Source organism: Dromaius novaehollandiae, chromosome 2 (genome assembly GCF_036370855.1).
Source record: "Dromaius novaehollandiae isolate bDroNov1 chromosome 2, bDroNov1.hap1, whole genome shotgun sequence".
NCBI classification, from domain to species: domain Eukaryota; kingdom Metazoa; phylum Chordata; class Aves; order Casuariiformes; family Dromaiidae; genus Dromaius; species Dromaius novaehollandiae.
The window spans coordinates 68,685,402-68,704,763 of NC_088099.1; the positions used below are offsets into that span (position 1 = coordinate 68,685,402).

Genomic DNA, 19,362 nt, shown 5'->3' on the forward strand with positions numbered 1-19,362 from the left:
GCAGTCATGCAGGAGGATTGGATCACTTTTCCTTTATGGTTCATAGAATGATCTAAAATTCTGCTTAGACATGGAATAACCCTTTCTATTTCACAGAATAAGCCATACAGAAGGTAACTTCAGTGACCTACAGCTGCTAAATGTAAGCTTTTTTAGGGTCCAGACACATGGTTGCATAATTGCAGGGTAGTAAGTTCCCAGATGTCAGCTGAGCCATAGTTACTGTTGATGGGCATGTCCCTATCCCATGGAAAATGTGAAAACAGAATATACTCTCAGTGAAAGTTATGCTCATTTACTGCAGATCAACTGCCATATGTTTGCACTTTGTCTCCAAAAAAGACAGTATTTCGCAAGATTAATCATTGCCTTTGTGGCTTTTTTCAAACATTCAATTCAAATTCAGTTTTCTTTACATTAACAGCATTTTATTTCAAAATATATTAAACATTCTGTGTTTACAAAGGACTGCAGTGTGAATACAGTAGTAGATTAAAAGCTTTTTATACCTGCTACAAAAATCCTTTTTATTAGGAAGAGGACTGGTGCATACAATCAAAATTAATTAAATAACTCTGTAGTCTAGAAGAGCACTCCTCAGTCTTAACTCACATTTCTTATTCTGCCACAAAATGAACACAGGGGTTATATTTTCAGTATTATACATGCAGAAACAGGTACTGTACCAAAACCAATTATGGCAACATTACTTCTGAACATAATTCCATTCTGAGAATGTGTGACATGTAAATTTACAGACAAATTCATGTCAACGGACAATAGTAGTTATTGCTCCAAATCCCCACAGGTTCTTGGCAGGAATGAACAGTTTAGAACAACCTGTGCTCTGTAATACAAGAGATCTACTTTTAGATGTAGAGTCTAGCCACTCTTAGGACCCAATGTCAAAAGTTTCTTTGGATTTGGTTAAGTTTCGGGTATCAGAGGGGGAAAAGAAAAAAAAAAAAAGCAAAAAAAAAAAAAACCTTTGCTAGTCTTCCTACCAAAACTTCAAATGTTAGTTAACACATATACCCCTATATAATCACCTCTTAGTACAAAAAGATTTCTTTCCAACCATCACTGAATGATATACACTTTGTTTTTAAATGTAACAATCTGAACAAATTGAATGCTTGCAAAATATATCAGTGATAACACTGGAAAATGAAGACATCCATTTACACAGCCATTAAGTTATAAACAAGAAAGCATTTTTTCTGATACTGCTTGAAAAAACTTCGGTTTTGGGCTGAGACTGGCAAAAAGGAGGCCAAAAACTGGGCTTTTAATTTTCCAGCCCTATGGCCTAGATTCTTACACTTAATGAAATTCTGCTCTGTAGCTGCATTTTAGCTTTGTGATGCCTCTTACATTTAACCTGCAACAATACCAGGAAAAATTTCTTTCACTCTAGGTCCTCATTGGATCATTGTATACAACAGTCAAGTGACAAAAATTGAGGCAGGGAAAAAAGAATCAACACTTTTGTTTCGAAATCACCATGCTGAAAATCCTTCAGACATATAAATAGATGCTAGAACATTCATGCTGTCTTTATTAGCCTGTAAATGCATCCTGGTACAAGCGAGTATGCCCTGCTTCTACCTCAAATCTAGCTTCAGTATCACAACATAGTGCTATATCGAGCACAGAATAATATGCAATTCAATACAGTATGAATTACGCTTGCCCAAGTCCATCCGTATGCAGATCACACTAAGAATATATTTACTTTTAATATCAACTTCAATAGAATTTGTCAAATAGCAGTTCTTTCCTGAACTGCACATACTGTTTCAGTACAGACATTCAAAGCATGCCCTACGGATCTCTGCATCTAACTCAAGATAGCACAAAGCACTACTATCCTATCCTACACCAGATAAAAACAAAGTACCAGACAAGGTGTGGAAGAGATTAAGAGACTCTGGGGATCGGAAGACATGATATTTCATGACCTATTAATTTTGGCAGCTCTTTGGTAGATGTTTGTAAATACCTCCAGGACCAGTAAGTTCTTAGCCATAACTTACTAGAGGAAACATCAGCCTTTCCCAACTTTATATTAACTACAGCAAAACAGTTCTGGTCACCCTAGCAATATTTGCTTAGCTCTCCCCCGCCTTTATCAAGTAAACATTAATTCCAGAAAGTGATGCTTGTTTTCCCTAAATATAGGCACTATTTTGTTCTCAGGTATCTTAAAAAACATAAGACAAAATTTCAGTTAGGATCTGAATACAAGACAGACATTGTTCATATTCATATGTAATACTTCATATCAATATGCCACATTGGGTTTGTAAATGTATATCCCTGAATATGCTCATCACTTCTGGCATCATTTCTGGTTTCAAAATAGCAGGCTCATTTCCCAGATTGCAATGCTTTTTAATTTCCAATTTTATCACTAAAAAAATGCTTTTGGAGGGTTGTGTTTTTTTTCTTTTTTTTTTCACACTATAAAGCGTTAAGTTATTTTACTAAAAAGGACAGAAAACAATAACATGTTAAAGATCAAACCTCCGTAACCTTTGTTAAGAGATGCTAGGCAATTCTAGTTCTGTAGAACTAGAAATAAGGGAATTGACTTGCCAAAGGAGGTTTCCCCCAAAAATGTAAGAAATAGTAATAAAACCATCTTTAAAATACAAGCCAATATAGAATTTATAAAGATGATACATCCATGCATTTAACAGATGCCAATTGTGACTTAAATAATGATTATTCAATTGGGAAACTGATGTTCTCTCGTAAAATTGCAAACTTCAGAGAAAACAACTGCATCTCTAGAAGAACAATGCTACTCCATTATTAAATACAATGAATACCAACTCTAATCCTGACAGCTTTCAGCATCTTCTGAGGAAAGCTGTAGCTGTTTCCAGAGGTAGCTTCCATAAAGACAGAACTCTCTGTAGTGAGAGACTTAAGCCAGTAACATGAACATGATGTTTGAATAAAGGCGGTTGCAGGAGCATCTCCTACCACTGATGCAAAGCCATACAGTCCAGTAGAATAAGGTTATTTTCCCATCCTTACTATATCAGGTCTGCAGGAGAGGCAGCATTCTACGCAATACTCTGCCTCCAGGGCTAGGCATTAAGCAACACAACAATTTTGCTGTCACTTTTACCGGTGTGCTGTTTTATTCATTTTTGTATTTTCAGGCTTTTAAAAAGATAACATTTAACATCACAGCCATACATACCATACACCTTTTTCAGAAGTTATGTTGATAACCACAATGTCTAATGCCAGAGACAGCAGTCCAATTTTCCATATGCAGAGCTTTTTTGTTTTTCTATTTGTTAGATTAAACAGGTTATGGATTTCCTAATACAATAATCGCTAACAAAATATACACAAGTACATCTTCCTCTCCAAAGGCTTAAAATCCACATACTTTTGGAAATGAGACATACTAAAAGGTACTTTTAGATGAGCTGAAAATACATACCATAGTGCATGGAAAAAATCTCTCCAATATTAGACGCTGTGGATATCAACTTAATTTCTGAAAAAATGCATACGATATGTATGACTATAATGTTAAAGATGCTGTTTTAAAAAGCAGTGTTGCAAATTAAACCATCACTGCCCCCTGGCTGTAAGTAACTGGTCATGCTATGTCTGTGCTGAATGTCACCATGTTGTAGCAAGGCTGGCAGAAGCGAACGTGTGCCATGTTCTCACTCACTGCAGTTTGTTGCCCCATGTATTCAACTAAACCAATACTCACAGTGACCTGAAGTTAACTTGCTGAGCTGTAAACTGGAGAAACTGAAAAGCTTGTGCACACTTACTTCTAACTCTGCTACAGTACAGTAATGTTCAGATAAAGTAAAGAAAGTAAAACCAGATTAGCTCACCTTTGAATTGCCCAAAAATTTACTGGTAAATCCTGCCCAGAGGCAACTTATTTCAGCAGGAAGAGCTAACTTATACTCTGTGCAAAATCAGTTATCTCTAGCCCTTTGGCATTCCACTTGCTTGCAACAAACCTGACTTGCTACAAGAGAATGATAAAATAGAACATAATTGTATTTTGCAATACCATGAGATCACATTGTTTTGCTTTACTACTATAAGCATTCCTTTCTGAATTTTAAATTGTTTTGTTCTAAACTGAATACTAAATGTACCAAATACAAGTAAATACCTACTCCTGGAATGACTGTTTACAGTAAAGCTAAAGACCATCAACTTCTTGTGCTAGGCACTACAAGAACTCCGTAAAATATGGTCTCTGCTAAGGAAACTATACAGTTCAATGCCACTGCAAAAGTGGGTGTGTAAGGATCCTTCCTCCCCGCCCCCCCCCCCTTTCTTTTTGAAACCCACAAGCTATCTAAAAACTTAATCTCATGTGGTTACTGGTTGCTTTTGCAGACAAGGCAGTAAAACCAGGAACTGGTACGTTAAAGTTGCCAAAAGTCAAAATAACCAGTTTTGTCATTTAAGTTTATGTGAGACTGATTTCGACTAAACTGTTCTTAAAGAGGCTGGGTCTTTTCAGGGAAGAACATGGAGCTGTTAAATACCAAATAGCAAGTTCTTCCATTTCTACTGATAATTAGACACTTGCTAAAAATAAACCCTAAATAATCAAGGTATGCTTTTCCATAAGTTTAAAAAAAAAAAACAAACCCTAAAGTAGCAAAATTCAGTGACTGTTTCCTATTTTAAGAAGGTGTTACTGAAGTTTTGGGTTTTTCTTCTTTTTCTTTTTGGCAGTATACCATTGCTGTACCCCCACTACGCCATACAGTTTATCCTTCAATCAGACATGGCACATAGCATCAGATCCTCAACCTACATTTACTGATAAACATTGTATTACAGAAGATTCTTCATGGTAAGTCTTCATTGAATTTGAAACAAGAAGCATCAAGTAGAAAGACTCATTTCAAAGCAAACAAGCTAAGAGATTACATCAGATATGAATTCTCCATACAGAATAATTTCTCTTCACATTGGGAAAGGAATATTTCAGAACAAAAACATGTCTTCCCAGCTCATTTACTGCTTTGCCATTATTGAAGATACTTGTGTCTGAAAAATAATTTCATCTTCACAGCACAGACCCTTCTTTGATCTAAGGAGATCAGTGAAGGGCAGGAAGAAGAAAAACACTTTAAGAAAACAAAACCCCAAAGAACTCTATAACAATACATTAAAATGACTGTGTTGAGTATTTTGGGATTTATTGCAAAACTATAATAGAACTTTCTTGTTTAGTTAGTATCAGACTACTTTACAGCCCACTTTGTATGGCAATATATTTTTAGAAATCATCTAAAAATGTGTTGTCATGACAATAAGACCCTTCCAAATCTCTCAACATCCCTGCCACACGAGTAAAACACATCTAAATTACTGAGAACTGTTTGCATACAATCCTACCCTTATTTAGATCGCCTTATCCCTAGATAAGGATAGATTAGTATATCAACAGTTAAATTATGGCAAACAATAAATGCAAAGCATGCCTGTATTTTGTATCAATCAGTATCAGTCAGTTCAGTCAGTTTGTACAAATCACTGTCGATCAAGCTCTGGAATAAATTCAAGATACATCACTAAGAACAGAAAGGTGGTTCTTTGGTTAAAGCATGTGCAACTGCTACTTTGTACCTAGGGCCTCATTGCATTTGTGGAAAAGCTGTTCAAGTCTGAAATTTCCACCAAAAAAACACTTCCTATTTTCAAAGGTATAAAGATCTGTTACGTCAAAATATTTCAACAACCAATAGGAAAAGTCTTGAATACCACCAAAAATGCAATTTAAGCAAAATTACATATGGAAGGAAAGCACTAAAGTACTTTGATTCTGCAACCTAGGCAACACCCCATTTCTGGAATTTAAGGTTTCTTTCTTAAGCTATTTGTCCAGAGGCTTATGGGGGGTAGGTGGACCCTCCCCCTTTGGTAACAAGCTTAAATTTCTTTGAAAAGTAACCTGAAGTCAGCCACTGCATTTACAAAACAATATTAAAGCTCCCTTCAACCTCTTCCTGTTTTTGGAAGTAGATGTGACAATCTTATGTTATCGCTGCCTGAAAACATTTAAGGCCTTTGATTAAATCTAGTTGAGAAGACAACTCCATTGGATGGTAAAACAATTTAAACAAGTCCTCCCATTTTGGTATGAGGAAACCTCACATTTAACAATTTGCAAGTCTGTTAATTTCAGGAAGATATTAGAAACACCAGTCTCCAACAACATTAAACTTCAGTGCTTGTAAGAGAAAAATATTTAAGTGTTACGGATTGATGTGATGGTCAAAGTCTCTAAAGAAACACTTTCAGGAGCAGCAAATAATTGTATTCTATTTTTGTTTAACAACGAGTGGCTTACATCTTTTAGCCACCAGCTAAAACACCAACTGAGAATAAATATTTTGGAATAAGATTTCTTTAAAGCTACTACAATTTAATAATACAAATAACCAAATAAATAAAAGCCAAGTTAGTCATTTCAGCAGATAGCATAATGACTCCAGTGGATATACCTGTCCTCTTAACCATCCTTTTTCTGAAGACAAAAGGTCTACAAATGAGGCGATTGAACCATGTGTTAGTATGCAAAGCCATGGGAAGTAGACAGTCTCTCTTGAAGAGAGAAAGTGCACAATAATGTAAAGCCAGCAGATGTTCAAGAGGTGGCTTCTCCTAAAAACCAAACTGTGCTTCCCTCTGAGCTGCCCCTAGGCACAGCTGAAAAGGGACAGAAGGCCATGGCTGCTGTGGACTCAAGACAGCAGAGTGATTCTCTCATGTCGAATAGGTGCAGCACAGCATCTACATCATTCTGCAGCTGTTTTCATCTCCTCAGGACTCTCCCTAGATGACCTGAAAAAAAAAATTCATTTGTTGAGTGACTGCAGATGTCTAGTTTCCCACAAATGAAGAAGGAAAAAGCACACACGTGAATTTGTGTGGGTAATGTGGGAAACTCTACATACACTGTATATGGAAAGTCTCGGAACATGACTTAAACCACAAGTCAGGGACTACAGACAGATCTAATTAGTGTTTTTTTTCATAAGCTACCCACAGAAAAGATGACATTATTCATGTGAATGAAACACAAGATTCTTTCTTAGAAGCATAGAATCCTCTCTAAGATACACATGTAATGAGCTAACCTGTGTAATTAAACAAGGCAATAGAGACATTACAATGGCTACTGTCATTAATAACATCACGATAGGACTTCCAACTGTAAGTATTCAATTGGGGTTCATTCATCCCACTGCTTAGCTGTACAGTTTGAATACACATTTCCATATTCCGTAACTTCAATAAAGAAAGGAAGCAAAACCATACTTTTTAAGGAATACTGGCACATAAAATGATCTTATTTTTTAAATTCAAGTCTGTTTATTCAAATTTTGCAGATAGCAATATCATAGTTATAGAGTAACATATAGCACAATATTTGCAGACAGGTCTGTTATGGAGGCCAATGAATATTATTTGTTAGATATCCATAAATAATAGTTTTGTGCACGGATAAAATGGCTGTTCAATCATCTCCAAACATAAAAGCAACATATGAATTACAAGATACAAAGGCATTACTAGTGAATTTTCTAAAATAGCCCTCTATAAGAGGTTGAGGGACACTAAACACACATTTCAAGTTCATAAACCCCAGTGAGCAGTTTACTTTATAGTAATTTTTATTTCTAAAACATAGAATAGCTGAATCCTCTCTAAACCTCACATACACCTTTGTGTGTGCACACACTCACGTGGATATACACACATACATACACTCTGTATACATATGTGTATATACACTGATTCACTGACAATGCATGAGACATTTATAACTTACCAGTAAATCTGTAATGGCCATGCTGCTTGTGATGGGGTGGGCACTGAATTTGTTGGACTCACCAACATGGCACTATATATGTTGGAGGCAACCACGAGTATACAAAGCAGAATTGGTCCTATGATGGCTCCTTCCAGCCCCAGGTAATATGCTCCACCGGCTACTGCAAGACCAGTCAGGTAAGGGTGACCACCTCTGGAATTATGTCACAAGTTGGAAAAAGTTAAAACAATCAACAATATTATGGATTACGAAATGTGGATCAATCATAACATTTTATTTAGTATATAAAATTATGTAACTTCATAGATACCTATATTCATATCATGAACTGCTGTTTCAGTGACTGCACAAATATCATAAGTTGTATTCTGTACTATATTTGCATATAGTTCAAAATTTTTTTATAGCATAACACACTGGTAATATCCACATCTCATTGGCTATTTTGTAGGCATCTATTAAAGACTGAAGGAGTTCACTGTAAGAATGTTTGTTTCAAGATGAAAAGATGATTGATTGCAAAGACTGTTCATGCTTTACAGTCAAGAATTTTTAAATTGTAAGACAGCTAGCAACATTCATTATGAGTGCTCCTGAGCAAAGACATTAACTTACACAATGATACCAACTTATGTTAAATCTCCCAAAGAATAGTTAGCATTTATCTTATAAACGAACAGCCACATCTTCTCGCTCTGTCATAAAACCAGCTCTTGGCTGGAGTGTTTGTTTGCATTAGCTTTTAAAGTTCTCAAAAAGCAAAAACGGATTTATAAAAACCTATTAATATTTGCTATAAAGTTTGGGCCAGTGAAGCTTTTGATAAGTACTATTATGGCAGCAAGTCAGCCCTTCTGTTTTTCTTTTTCTGTGTGTCAGTTCTAACACACAACGCAAATCCCGTAAGAGTTTTGCACAAAAACCAAAGCCAGTTAAACATGCTTACAGTTTATAAGCCAACATAACGATGGTAAATATGGAATTACATGAGAAAGCTTGCAGTTTAAAGTTAGCACCCCAGGATATGGGGCCACCTTTGTGAAGCTGGTATAAATTCTGAGCACAATGGAATGAAAATATTGGATAGTCAGTTCAGAGTAGTTTCCGTCTACCACTGCCCTGACTTCTATCCAACTCCCACACTTGCAGCCCTTGCCTTTATCACAACTGTGTGCAGAATGAAATCCCAAATATTGACCTATTATATCTTATATACCTTATTATCATCTCTTACCTAGATCAGGTTTAATACACTGATAACAGATTTGTTTTTTTTAAACAGGGGACAGACCTGACTTCAAAGTTCTATGTTTTTGCAACAGTAGACATGTCATTCACTCCTAACCTTTGTGAAATCTCTGATAACTTTTTTCCAACACTTGCAACACTTTAAGGGTTCTTCTGGCCAGTTTGTTAAATCACACCACAGGCCACCTGATGAGACAGGACTATAAATCAATGCATTTGGAAAACCCTGCATAACCGAATTATAGCTATTTCAGATAGACTTAATCTCATCTGCAAGACAGCCAGATGCTTACTGTTCTGTTTAATGGTAAGAATACAATTCTGCTCTGCCTTTAAAAAATTTGTTCCTGCCACATATATTTTCTGGACAGTAAACAGAGCTTTCATCCCTACAGTTGAAAAACATACTCTAGTAAGTGGAAAAATTATTGGCTGGTTCAATAGCTACTGGCCCTAAATTTATCTATGATTTATTGTTGGAAAGACATTTTAATTTGCTTATACTTCATCTGTTTACTTTAATTCATGGAAAATAACTAGTGCCACAGCACAAGAGAAAGCTTATTATTCCCAGAATCACAGAACAGTGGAGGTCAGAAGAGACCTCTGGAAATCATCTGATGCAATCCCCTGCTTGATCAGGGTCATCCAGAACACTTTGCCCAGGACCCTGTCCAGTCAGGTTTTGAATATCTCCAAGGATGGACACTCCGCAATCTCTCCGGGCAACCTGTTCCTGTGTTTCATCAGTCAAAAAAAAGAGAAAAAAAAAGTTTTCTGATGTTCAGGCAGAATTTCCTGTGTTTCAGTTTGTGCCTGCTGCTTCTTGTCTTGTCACTGGGCACCACTGAGAAGGATCTGGCCCCATTCTCCTGACACCCTCCCTTCAGATACTCCTAAGTATTGATAAGATCCCCCTGAGCCTTCTCTTCTCCAGCCTGAACAGTCCCAGCTCTCTCAGCCTTTCCTCATATGTGGCACGCTTCAGTCCCTTAACCATCTCTGTGGCCCTCCACTGGACTCACGCCAGTAGCTCCAAGTCTCTCTTGTACTGGGGAGTCCAAAACTGGACACAGCACTCCAAATGTGGCCTCCCCAGTGCTGAATAGAGGGGGAGGATCACCTCCCTCGACCTGCTGGCAATGCTCTGCCTAATGCACCCCAGGATGCTACTGGCCTTCTTGGCCACAGGGCACATTGCTGGCTCTTGGTCAACTTGCTGTCCACCAGGACCCCTAAGGCCTTCTCTATAGAGTGCTTTCCAGTCGGTCAGCCCCCAGCCTCTACTGCTGCCCGGGGTTATTCCTCCCTAGGTGCAGGACCCTGCATGTCCCCTTGTTGAACTCCATGAGGTTCCCCTCTGCCCATCTCTCCAGCCTGTCAAGGTCCCTCAGACTGGCAGCACAGCCCTCTGCTGTATCAGCCACTCTTCCCAGTTTGCAATCATCAGCAACTTGCTGAGGGTGCATTTGGTCCCATCAGCCAGGTCATTAATGAAGATATTAAACAGTACTGGCTCCAGTAGCAACCCCTGGGGGACACCACTAGTGACTGGCCTTCAGCTGGGCTGTGAGATGCTGTTCACAGCTGCGCCTCAGCCATTCAGCTCTGTGCCCAGCAATTCAGGCAGCTTTTAATCCACCTCACTGACCACTTATCTAGCCTGTACTTTATCAGCCTCTCTAGGAGGATGTTATGGGAGTCAGTGCCAAAAGCCTTACTAAAATCAGGATACACGATATCCACTGCTCTCCCCTCATCCAGCAAGCCAATCATCTCATCATAGAAGGTTATCAGGTTGGCTAAGCATGATTTCCCCTTCATAAGCCCATGCTGACTACTCCCAACCACCCTCCTGTCCCTGTCATGTCTGGAAATAGCACCCAGGATTAGTTGCTCCATCACCTTCCAGGGATCGAGGCAAGACTGACCAGTTGCCCTTCTTAAAGATAGGGGTGACATTTGCGCTCTTCCAGGCCTCAGGAACCTCTCCTGATCACCATGACCTTTCAAAGATTAGAGAGTGGCTTTGCAATGACATCAGCTGGCTCCCTCAGCACTCGTGGCCGTATCCCATCTGGGCCCACAGACTTGTACGTGTCCAGTTTGCTTAAGTGTTCTCTAACTTTTGCTTAAGTGTTCTCTGACTTGATACTCTGGTCTCAGGGGCCTGGGATTCCTGAAGGCCAGTCTTACCAGTAAAGACTGAGGTGAAAATGGCATTCGGTACCTCAGCCTTTTTCATGTCCTTTGTCACCAGCACCCCTACCCCATTTAGTAGTGAGCCCACATTTTCCCCTAGCCTTCCTTTTGCTGCTTATGTACTTGTAGAAGCCCTTCTTTCAATTCCAGATGGTCTTTGGCTCTTCCAACCCCATCCCTGGGACAGTGTCTCTATATTCCTCCTGGACCACCTGTCCCTGCTTTCATCTCTTGCACACTTAGTTTTTAAGTTTGAGTTTAGTCAGAGCTCCTTGTTCATCCATATTGGCCTTCTGCCATCTCCGATTTCCTGCTTGGTGGGATGAACCATTCTTGAGCTTGGAGGAAGTGATCCTTGATTATCAGCCAGTATTCTTATATCAGCCAGCAATCAGGGACCCCTCTTCCCTCCAGGGCCATGTCCCAGTGGATTTTTCCAAGAGGATCCCTGAAGATGCAGAAGTCTGTTCTCCTGAAGTCCAGGGTTGTGACCCTGCTTTAATATTGCACATTTTATCATGAAGTGGACTGTGTTATAGACTGTGTTACATGGACTGTTTATCAACAGCTGTACTCTATCCAATGTAATTGCATTTGGTGGTCCAAAACCAAAATTTCTAACTTACCACAGAACAGAAAAACTTAATATCTTTACTCTACATTGCCTGTATTATAATAAAGAAAACAAGAATGAGTTTTAGCATGTGACTAAGTCTGAAGCATGAATTAAAATAAAGATCAATAGAGCAGGCACACCCAGTCATTACAAGTTCCCATTTCAAACAGTTTTCTAGGATTGTTTCTGAGGACCAAAACCAATGCAGTGACCAGGACAGTTCAGCTTTGTATTCATACTGCACATGGTTGTCAACATCTCTTGCATGTATGGTCCCCAGCAGCTCAATTCTTTGACAACTCTGCTATACATCACTGGTATATTCTCCAGCTGGAATTACATGAAAGGATTCAACTACACATTTCAGCAGCATGAAGTGCCAATGGACATTTCAGCAGTATTTTTAGTTCTCCAGATGTAACTGCAGATGTTGAATTTCCTTTAACTTAGTTTGGAGTTAGCTTCTCTTTGGGTTCAAACTCAAAGCTGAACCCAGGAGGCAGCTCAAGTTAATAGAGGCAGACAGAAACCTAGCAAGATTTTTCCAGAAGTCCTCTGTGCCTAACTCCCACAACGGGAGAACAGCACCAGCAACAGTTTCAGTAGGACCCGATCTCCAATTTCAGCTGTCTCAACACATTCAAAAAAAAAAAAAATAAATAAAAACCACAAAAAATATCAATCCATAGTCAATAGATTTCTACATTGGGGAACAGTGACATAACACAAAGGCACGCTTCAAACTGACACTCAGGCTCCAAAACAATCCTCAAAATTTTCACAATCCATTCTGAAAAACTAAAGGATTTTTTTCACGTCCACAACTAGCTCATGGATCTCTTGTTTGTTCTTCAGAGACATCTGGCATTAGGTGCTTTGAAGAAAGATGGTAGACATTTTTAGTCTATGATTAGATAATAGTATAGTTATTCTCATACTTCCAGAATTACTAGAAAAACAATAGATTTCTCCAACTTTCAGAACTTCAGTTTAAGACCTCTGAAATCACAAACATAGAAGAGAGGCCCGGGAAAATAACGATACTTGGGCTAGTAAGAGTTCTTACTATCAGATGATATCACTACTCCTATTCCTGTGCTTGAAGACACGGTTCTGCATGCTTCAGAAAAGTTTATTTCATTAAAGGCATCGGTGATCATTAATCCTTATTACCATACATAACTTCAAAAAGTCTTCAGTGTACTTACCCTGATATATCTGAATAAATTGCTGTATCTACAAAGTAGGTTGGTAACAGGTGAAAAACCAAGAGCAAAATGGCTTTACATCCTTGTCCTTGCACAAGCCACAAATCTAGGACCGCAGGGACAGCTGCCCAGTACGTCCCCAGAAATGGAACTGCTCCAAGGATTGCTGCTAATGCTAGAGCACACAGAGCCAGGGATCAGAAAGAGACAAGAGAAACATTTTACAAAGATATTTAAATTCTGATATTTTTGCCACACCAGTAGTGCCACCTGCATCAACTGTTGTAAATAAAACACTGAAGAATTAACAGATAAGGCTCTTGGGGTTTTACAGTTGAGGTACAGGAAAAAAAAAACTAATTATCCCCAAGAAAATGACCCCCATATTATTAGTATTCCCCATATGGAAAAGTTTCACCAACTCCTAGGCACAAAGAGTTACCTCCAAAAGAGGCACCAATTTGGAAAAATTAAAAAGTTGTATCGGTCATGCACATTTCAAGTGTTCCTTTCCCATAATTATAAACTAGCAACATGAGTGCAAGAAACTGCAAAAAGAAGTCTCAGTGAAGCATTATAAGTTACCCAATCTCACACAATCAACTGTTATAATATAGGTAGTGCTATGAGAAATCAGTAAAATATAAAGCTCCTAACTTCATGTACTTATGTGTGCATGCATACATGTGTCTCTACATAGGTATACACCCTTCTGCTTACACAAATACTCATGCTAATTTCAAGTGATATAGTACTTGTGTCATTCCAACTTAATCCAGTGTGAATAGGCACAATATAAAAACATTTTTTGCTCTTTTTTAGCCTCATTAACCAAAAGGCAAAAACGTTAAAGATTTTTTCATGTAGCTGAAAGAAAAATTATATTCTAAGTATGTCTAATGACAAACAATAAATTTAAGGTAGTTGTACTTTATAAAACTGCCATTTCATTTTATACAATACTGTTCTCTGTTGCTTTACAGCTTCCCATGATGTTCCCCAGTACATGAATGTACAACCTTTTTTTTCTATTTTTAGGGAAAGAGGGAGAAGAGAGGAACAGGGCAAAATATTTCTCTGTAAAGAAAATATTAAGCCACTTCCAAAACTATGAGTAAAGAATAACAGAAAATCAGAGACTGGTAACGTAGCCAGGGAACAGCACTGAGAATAGGAAACACGCCTCTATTGTGTGTTTGCATGATACCACATCTTCCTGCATTTAGGCATTCTCAGAAACCAACTACCTGTCAACTGTGGAAGAAAAAAGATAAGGCAGGCAGAATGAGGTTAAAACCCGGAAAGACCTGGACAGAATACAATAGGGAAAGAACAACAACCAGCAAAAGAAACAGATGGGGAAGTGAAGTAGTCAGTTGGCTGGGGATGTGTTGTGAAAACAGAAAAAGATAGGGGTAAGAGATAAGGAAGCAACCAGGGACTTCTCTCCACCCTGGCCACAGCTATCCTGAAACAACCCTGGAGTAAGTTTTCAGCAGTGTTACCTACATTCACAGCTAGAACTAAATGTTTTGAAAATAAGAGCTATGAAAAGCTGTAAAGTCTTCATAGGATAATTAGATCTATGGTAGCTTAAATTAAACTTGGAGAAATCAATCAATGCTAGGAAGCTTTTTGGAATCGCAATGCCTATCATAAAAGTATTATTCTTGTCATAGTATTTTCATAGTGAGGTTTGAACAATAAAGAGTAAATAGAAAATGAGGCTGCATATCAAACAGGGAATAAAAAGATTCTGAATAGCTACTCAGTAAGCTTGTACCATGCACTGAATCCACTGACTCAGGCATTGTGATGAAAAACAGTATGCAATCCTGTAATTAGGAACTGTCTTAAGACATTTGCTCAAGTCAACCAAATGAAGGTTGCACATGCAACTCTAATTCTAAGAGTTGCCAACTTCTGATTTAATGTCTGCTAAAAATAAAATTGAGACTAATCTTATCAGCAGCATTAATCATATTGGCCTTGTACAATAATTATGTAATATTATCTACAAATAGATTATAACTGCTCAAGTTCTTACCAGATGGTATGAAGACTATGTTAATCCCAAATATTGTGTGAGTCAGCCAAGTGTAGAGTCCATAGAACCCAGCCATTTTGAGAGAAGCATCGAATACACCTCTAAAATGACCAAAAAAACTCTGTTAATTTTATCAGAGATAGGATTCTGGGAACTATAAAGATATATACAAGGTGCTTTGAAAACAGCAAAGCCATTAGTGCTGTGGGTCATACAATTCAAAACGTAACACTGAACCCTTTATGCATTTGTTCCCTACAAAAAGGATAGGCATCCATCATACTTATCATCGAAGACATTTATACATTAAAAACAGACTGTTCTTTATTGTACAATGCATTCCAGGGACAAAGCCCTTGAATGAAACTGCTTGGGCATTGCACCACATCCTCTCTCAACCCAAATCTTAGCTATGAGACACATATTCTCTGTACAAAATACTTTACCCTTTTCTGTTTCCAACTGTTCACTCATTTTCTTTATCCACCTATGCTTCTATACCTGTTCATTCTCACCAGATTAACCCACTCTTCCATGAAATGAAGCAGTCTGCTTAAAATCTTACCTGCCTACATACTTATATGGCTTTCAGGATGAAAATAACTGAGCACCTCACATTTGTTACTGGATTTTAGCCTCAGAATCTTTTATTTCTAGTTTTCAGGTTTCTTACTAGGTTAAATTATTAAAAGGCACTAAAAAATGCAGTAACCTAATTCAGTCCTGCTGAATCTACCTTCAACTTGCTGGTCACAAAACAAGGTTTTCCTGTTAAGCATGAGCACATGTTCATGAAGACAGCAAACAAGCAGTTAAAGACTCTGCATGATTTTTACAACCCCAGCCCCACTCACACATGTGGGATATCCTATAATCACTCTGAAAACCTGTACCTTAGGATGCCAATCACAAAATTTATACTCTAAAACTGGCATCTCTCACCACGACGTTATGCCAGTTGTTCACCCTTCTTTAAGAAGGGCACCGAGTTTCTCAAAACCACTATTTCGGTGGATATAAGTAACCAAACTATCCTTAGCAACTATAAGATCCTCTCCTCAAAACAGTCCCAACAGTTACATCATTGCACAAGTGGTGGCACACTGGCCCTCTTAGTAAATATAAATGCAAAGTTTGCTGATATTAACTACCCTTTGTAATTTCACAGCTTTGGTTCCATTACCTGCCTCTTCGCGGTTTTGGGAACTCTGGCAGGAGAGCAGAGTGGACAAAAGACTTGCAACAGAGATCATGCAGCCAGATGATTAGCTGCAAGGATTTCAGGCACTTCAAAGATGAACCAAGTCTGCACAGAAAACAACTGTTTCTGGAACTAACACCTCCAAGAAAACAATTTCTCTCCTCTGTAGAGTTAACAAAACCTAGAAAGAGAACCTTCCCTCCTGCTGAACTACTAGGTAGAACCTTGTCTTCTCAACTATCAGCAAGAATTCAAACGCTCCCCATTTTAGCTTCACTGGGCTCTATTCTCATTATTATTTCCAAGGACAGTTTGCATGTTTTTTGCCCCCCTCTCCCACCTAAAGGCATACATAGATTCCCAAATGACCAACTCATCCACTAGAAGTTCTAAGTGCATAGCAAACCTTACACATTAACACCATTCTTCAAAATAAGAGATTCTTTTAACAAACTAACTAGAAGCAGCTCTTGTCAGCCATTTTCCCAGAAAAATGGAGGGAAAAAGGTAGAGGAAGAAAAAAAAAAAGCTTTAAAGAATGACCTGAAGTAACAAATCCAGCATTTGACGGGAAAAAATTATGTGGCACTTCAAGAAGGGAAGGAATGCTTATGAATTTGAGGAGGCCTCACTGAAAAGAGCCCCAAAACTTCACAGTTTAGATAAGCTTCCATAATATTATAATGGCAAATCACAGACCAAGATACTTAGAATCTACAGCATTTTAAAAGTGTGAAATACTCGCCTGCATTTTACTTATACCAGAAGCAAGCTGGTATAATAAAATTTAACAAGAAGGAGAGAAGACCCCAAAACCCATAGCCAAAGCAAGAATGCTAAATGCAAGTTTACATTAAAAACTTGAGGTTTTTTTTTTTTTATTTCAGCTGCTCAATCATAAATTTCTGTACTTCGTAACATTTGATTCATGTCAGTTCTTTCTGAAGATATCAAAAGAACATTAACCATCAAGTATAACCATTATATCAAAGCAAAAAAAAAGAAAAAATCAATCTATTAACATTTTATTTAGAGATACTTTATAGAAACAGAAGGCTAAAAGAAAGCAGCTTAATCACAAGTCACCTGTGGCTGGATTTTCATTTTAAGAATTCAGAACATGAACAATTACAACAGGAGTTTTGGGAAGGGAGGCTGCCAGGCAACTGGCAAGATGAAGTGCTGTCTATGCTGTAGTGATCTTGAAGGTGCAGCAAGAAACCACTTCTCCTGGTTGCATAAAAATACATTTCTTTCTACCAAACCCTTCAGTTTTTATGAAGCCAATTTCCTCAGCCTTGTTGGTCACTTAATTTTAGACCTCTCCTGAAGATTGCCTTCTGCACTAAAAAGAAGGCATCTCACCACTACTTAAACCCCTCCCTGGTAAGGCAAAACTTTCAACTTTTTTTAATGCAGTTTACCAAGTCCTTCCAAAAGGCCCAGAACAATTTGTTAGAAGAAGGTATAAAGTCTAAATATTTAATAATATTTATGATAACCCAGGTTTCAGCATCCTATAATTTAAACCTTTAAGTAAATCCCTTTCCTTTCAAATGGACAGAAACTCTGACACAAATACTTTTGAGCTGTCAAAAATGTTTTAAAATCATCCTTAAAGTATCTCCTTATTTAATCCACAGAGGTGTTTGTTATACTGCAGTAAAAGTAGCATGGTCTTAAACTCTTCTGAGAGTATGCCCCAAGACTACGTTTCTGTATATAGGAGGCAAGGCCTGAGGCAGATGTCTGAGACATCAACTTCACTTGTAATTAAAATATTTCATCTACAGCTACTGGAAAGACTGACTTTCTTAAATAAGCAGTCATTTTAAATTTCCCCACAGAAACTATGAAAGAAGTGAAAACAGTCATAGTCTAACAACTGTGAAAATAAACAGAAAAATAATTCTAAGGGGCAAAAGTAATTGCTGCATTAACCATGTTAGGGAATAACAGCAAATCTGTTTTTCATTCACATGAAAGCATCTAAAGCAGAGGTTCAAATCTAGGCAGTTTTCGCATTTCAGTTCAGACAAGTATCATTGTATCACCAGCTGCATTTGATTCAGGTTTACATTCAAGTTCAGACATGCCTTTTACTAATGTAGTCACGTAGCTTGTAAGAAAATTTTATGCTGTAAGTTCATTACTCATTACAGATGTACTAGTAAAATAACAGAAAAGTTAATCATGGATCAACAGGTACATTCTGGTCTGATGCTGTTCCACAAGTTGCTGAAACACAGTACATTTAAAGTTTGTGGATGATATCACAAAGTTGGGAAAAGCTGCAACAGTTTTAGGGGACAGATCACAAACCAAAGTGACCCTGACAAACGATAAAAGTTGCCTTAAAAATGCAATTTAACAATGGACAAAAAATAATGCATTGGCGGAGGGGCGAAATCAATTGTGCCACTGGAATATGAGGAATGATGACCAGTAGCTCTGCATAAAAAGCTGGTGGTTACAGTGAATCACAAGCAAGTCAGTATTATTTAAGTGTGGGGGGAAAAAAAGGAAACCACATAATCTGCATATACAATACATATGTCTTCGAGACATGAGGAGTAATGACAATCAATCAGCTTTACCTAGCAATGCCAAGGCATCAGCTGCAGGGCTGTGTCCAGATCGATGTACTGAAAGCTTAAGAAAAATGCAGACCAAATGGATGCAATTAACAGTGGAAAGTGGTAAGACTGATCAGTAGTCTAGAAAACATGATCTATGATCAAAGATTTCACCAGAAAAGATTTAGAAAGGGAAGAAAATTCGAGGAAAAGATACAGAAGACAGCTGCAAAGCCAAAGTGAATACTACTTTCTCCACTTGAGTTGGACAAGCAGGAATGCACCTGAACTATAGCGAGCTGGGTTTAGGTTAGACATTAGTTTAAGAGTTCTTACATAGCCCAGAACAGATGGCTGACTGATTATCAAATCTCTACCACCGAGCTTTTAGGAGCAGGTTACAGATGTGGCT

At 38.0% G+C, this 19,362-nt stretch overlaps 1 protein-coding gene across 3 annotated transcripts in view; it reads right to left on the reverse strand.

The window, feature by feature from the left end:
- Nucleotides 1-401: 401 nt before the first annotated feature.
- The window catches only part of TMEM245 (transmembrane protein 245), a 91,713-nt gene continuing 72,752 nt past the window's right edge, over nt 402-19,362 (reverse strand). For all 3 annotated transcript variants that reach the window (XM_064506723.1, XM_064506722.1, XM_026099872.2), the window contains 4 exons: nt 15,174-15,274; nt 13,127-13,301; nt 7,850-8,044; nt 402-6,858 (listed from right to left, as the gene is read on the reverse strand). In XM_064506723.1, coding sequence (XP_064362793.1) covers nt 6,813-6,858; nt 7,850-8,044; nt 13,127-13,301; nt 15,174-15,274 — 517 coding nt within the window. In that variant the 3' untranslated portion in view covers nt 402-6,812. The remainder of the gene's footprint in view (nt 6,859-7,849; nt 8,045-13,126; nt 13,302-15,173; nt 15,275-19,362) is intronic.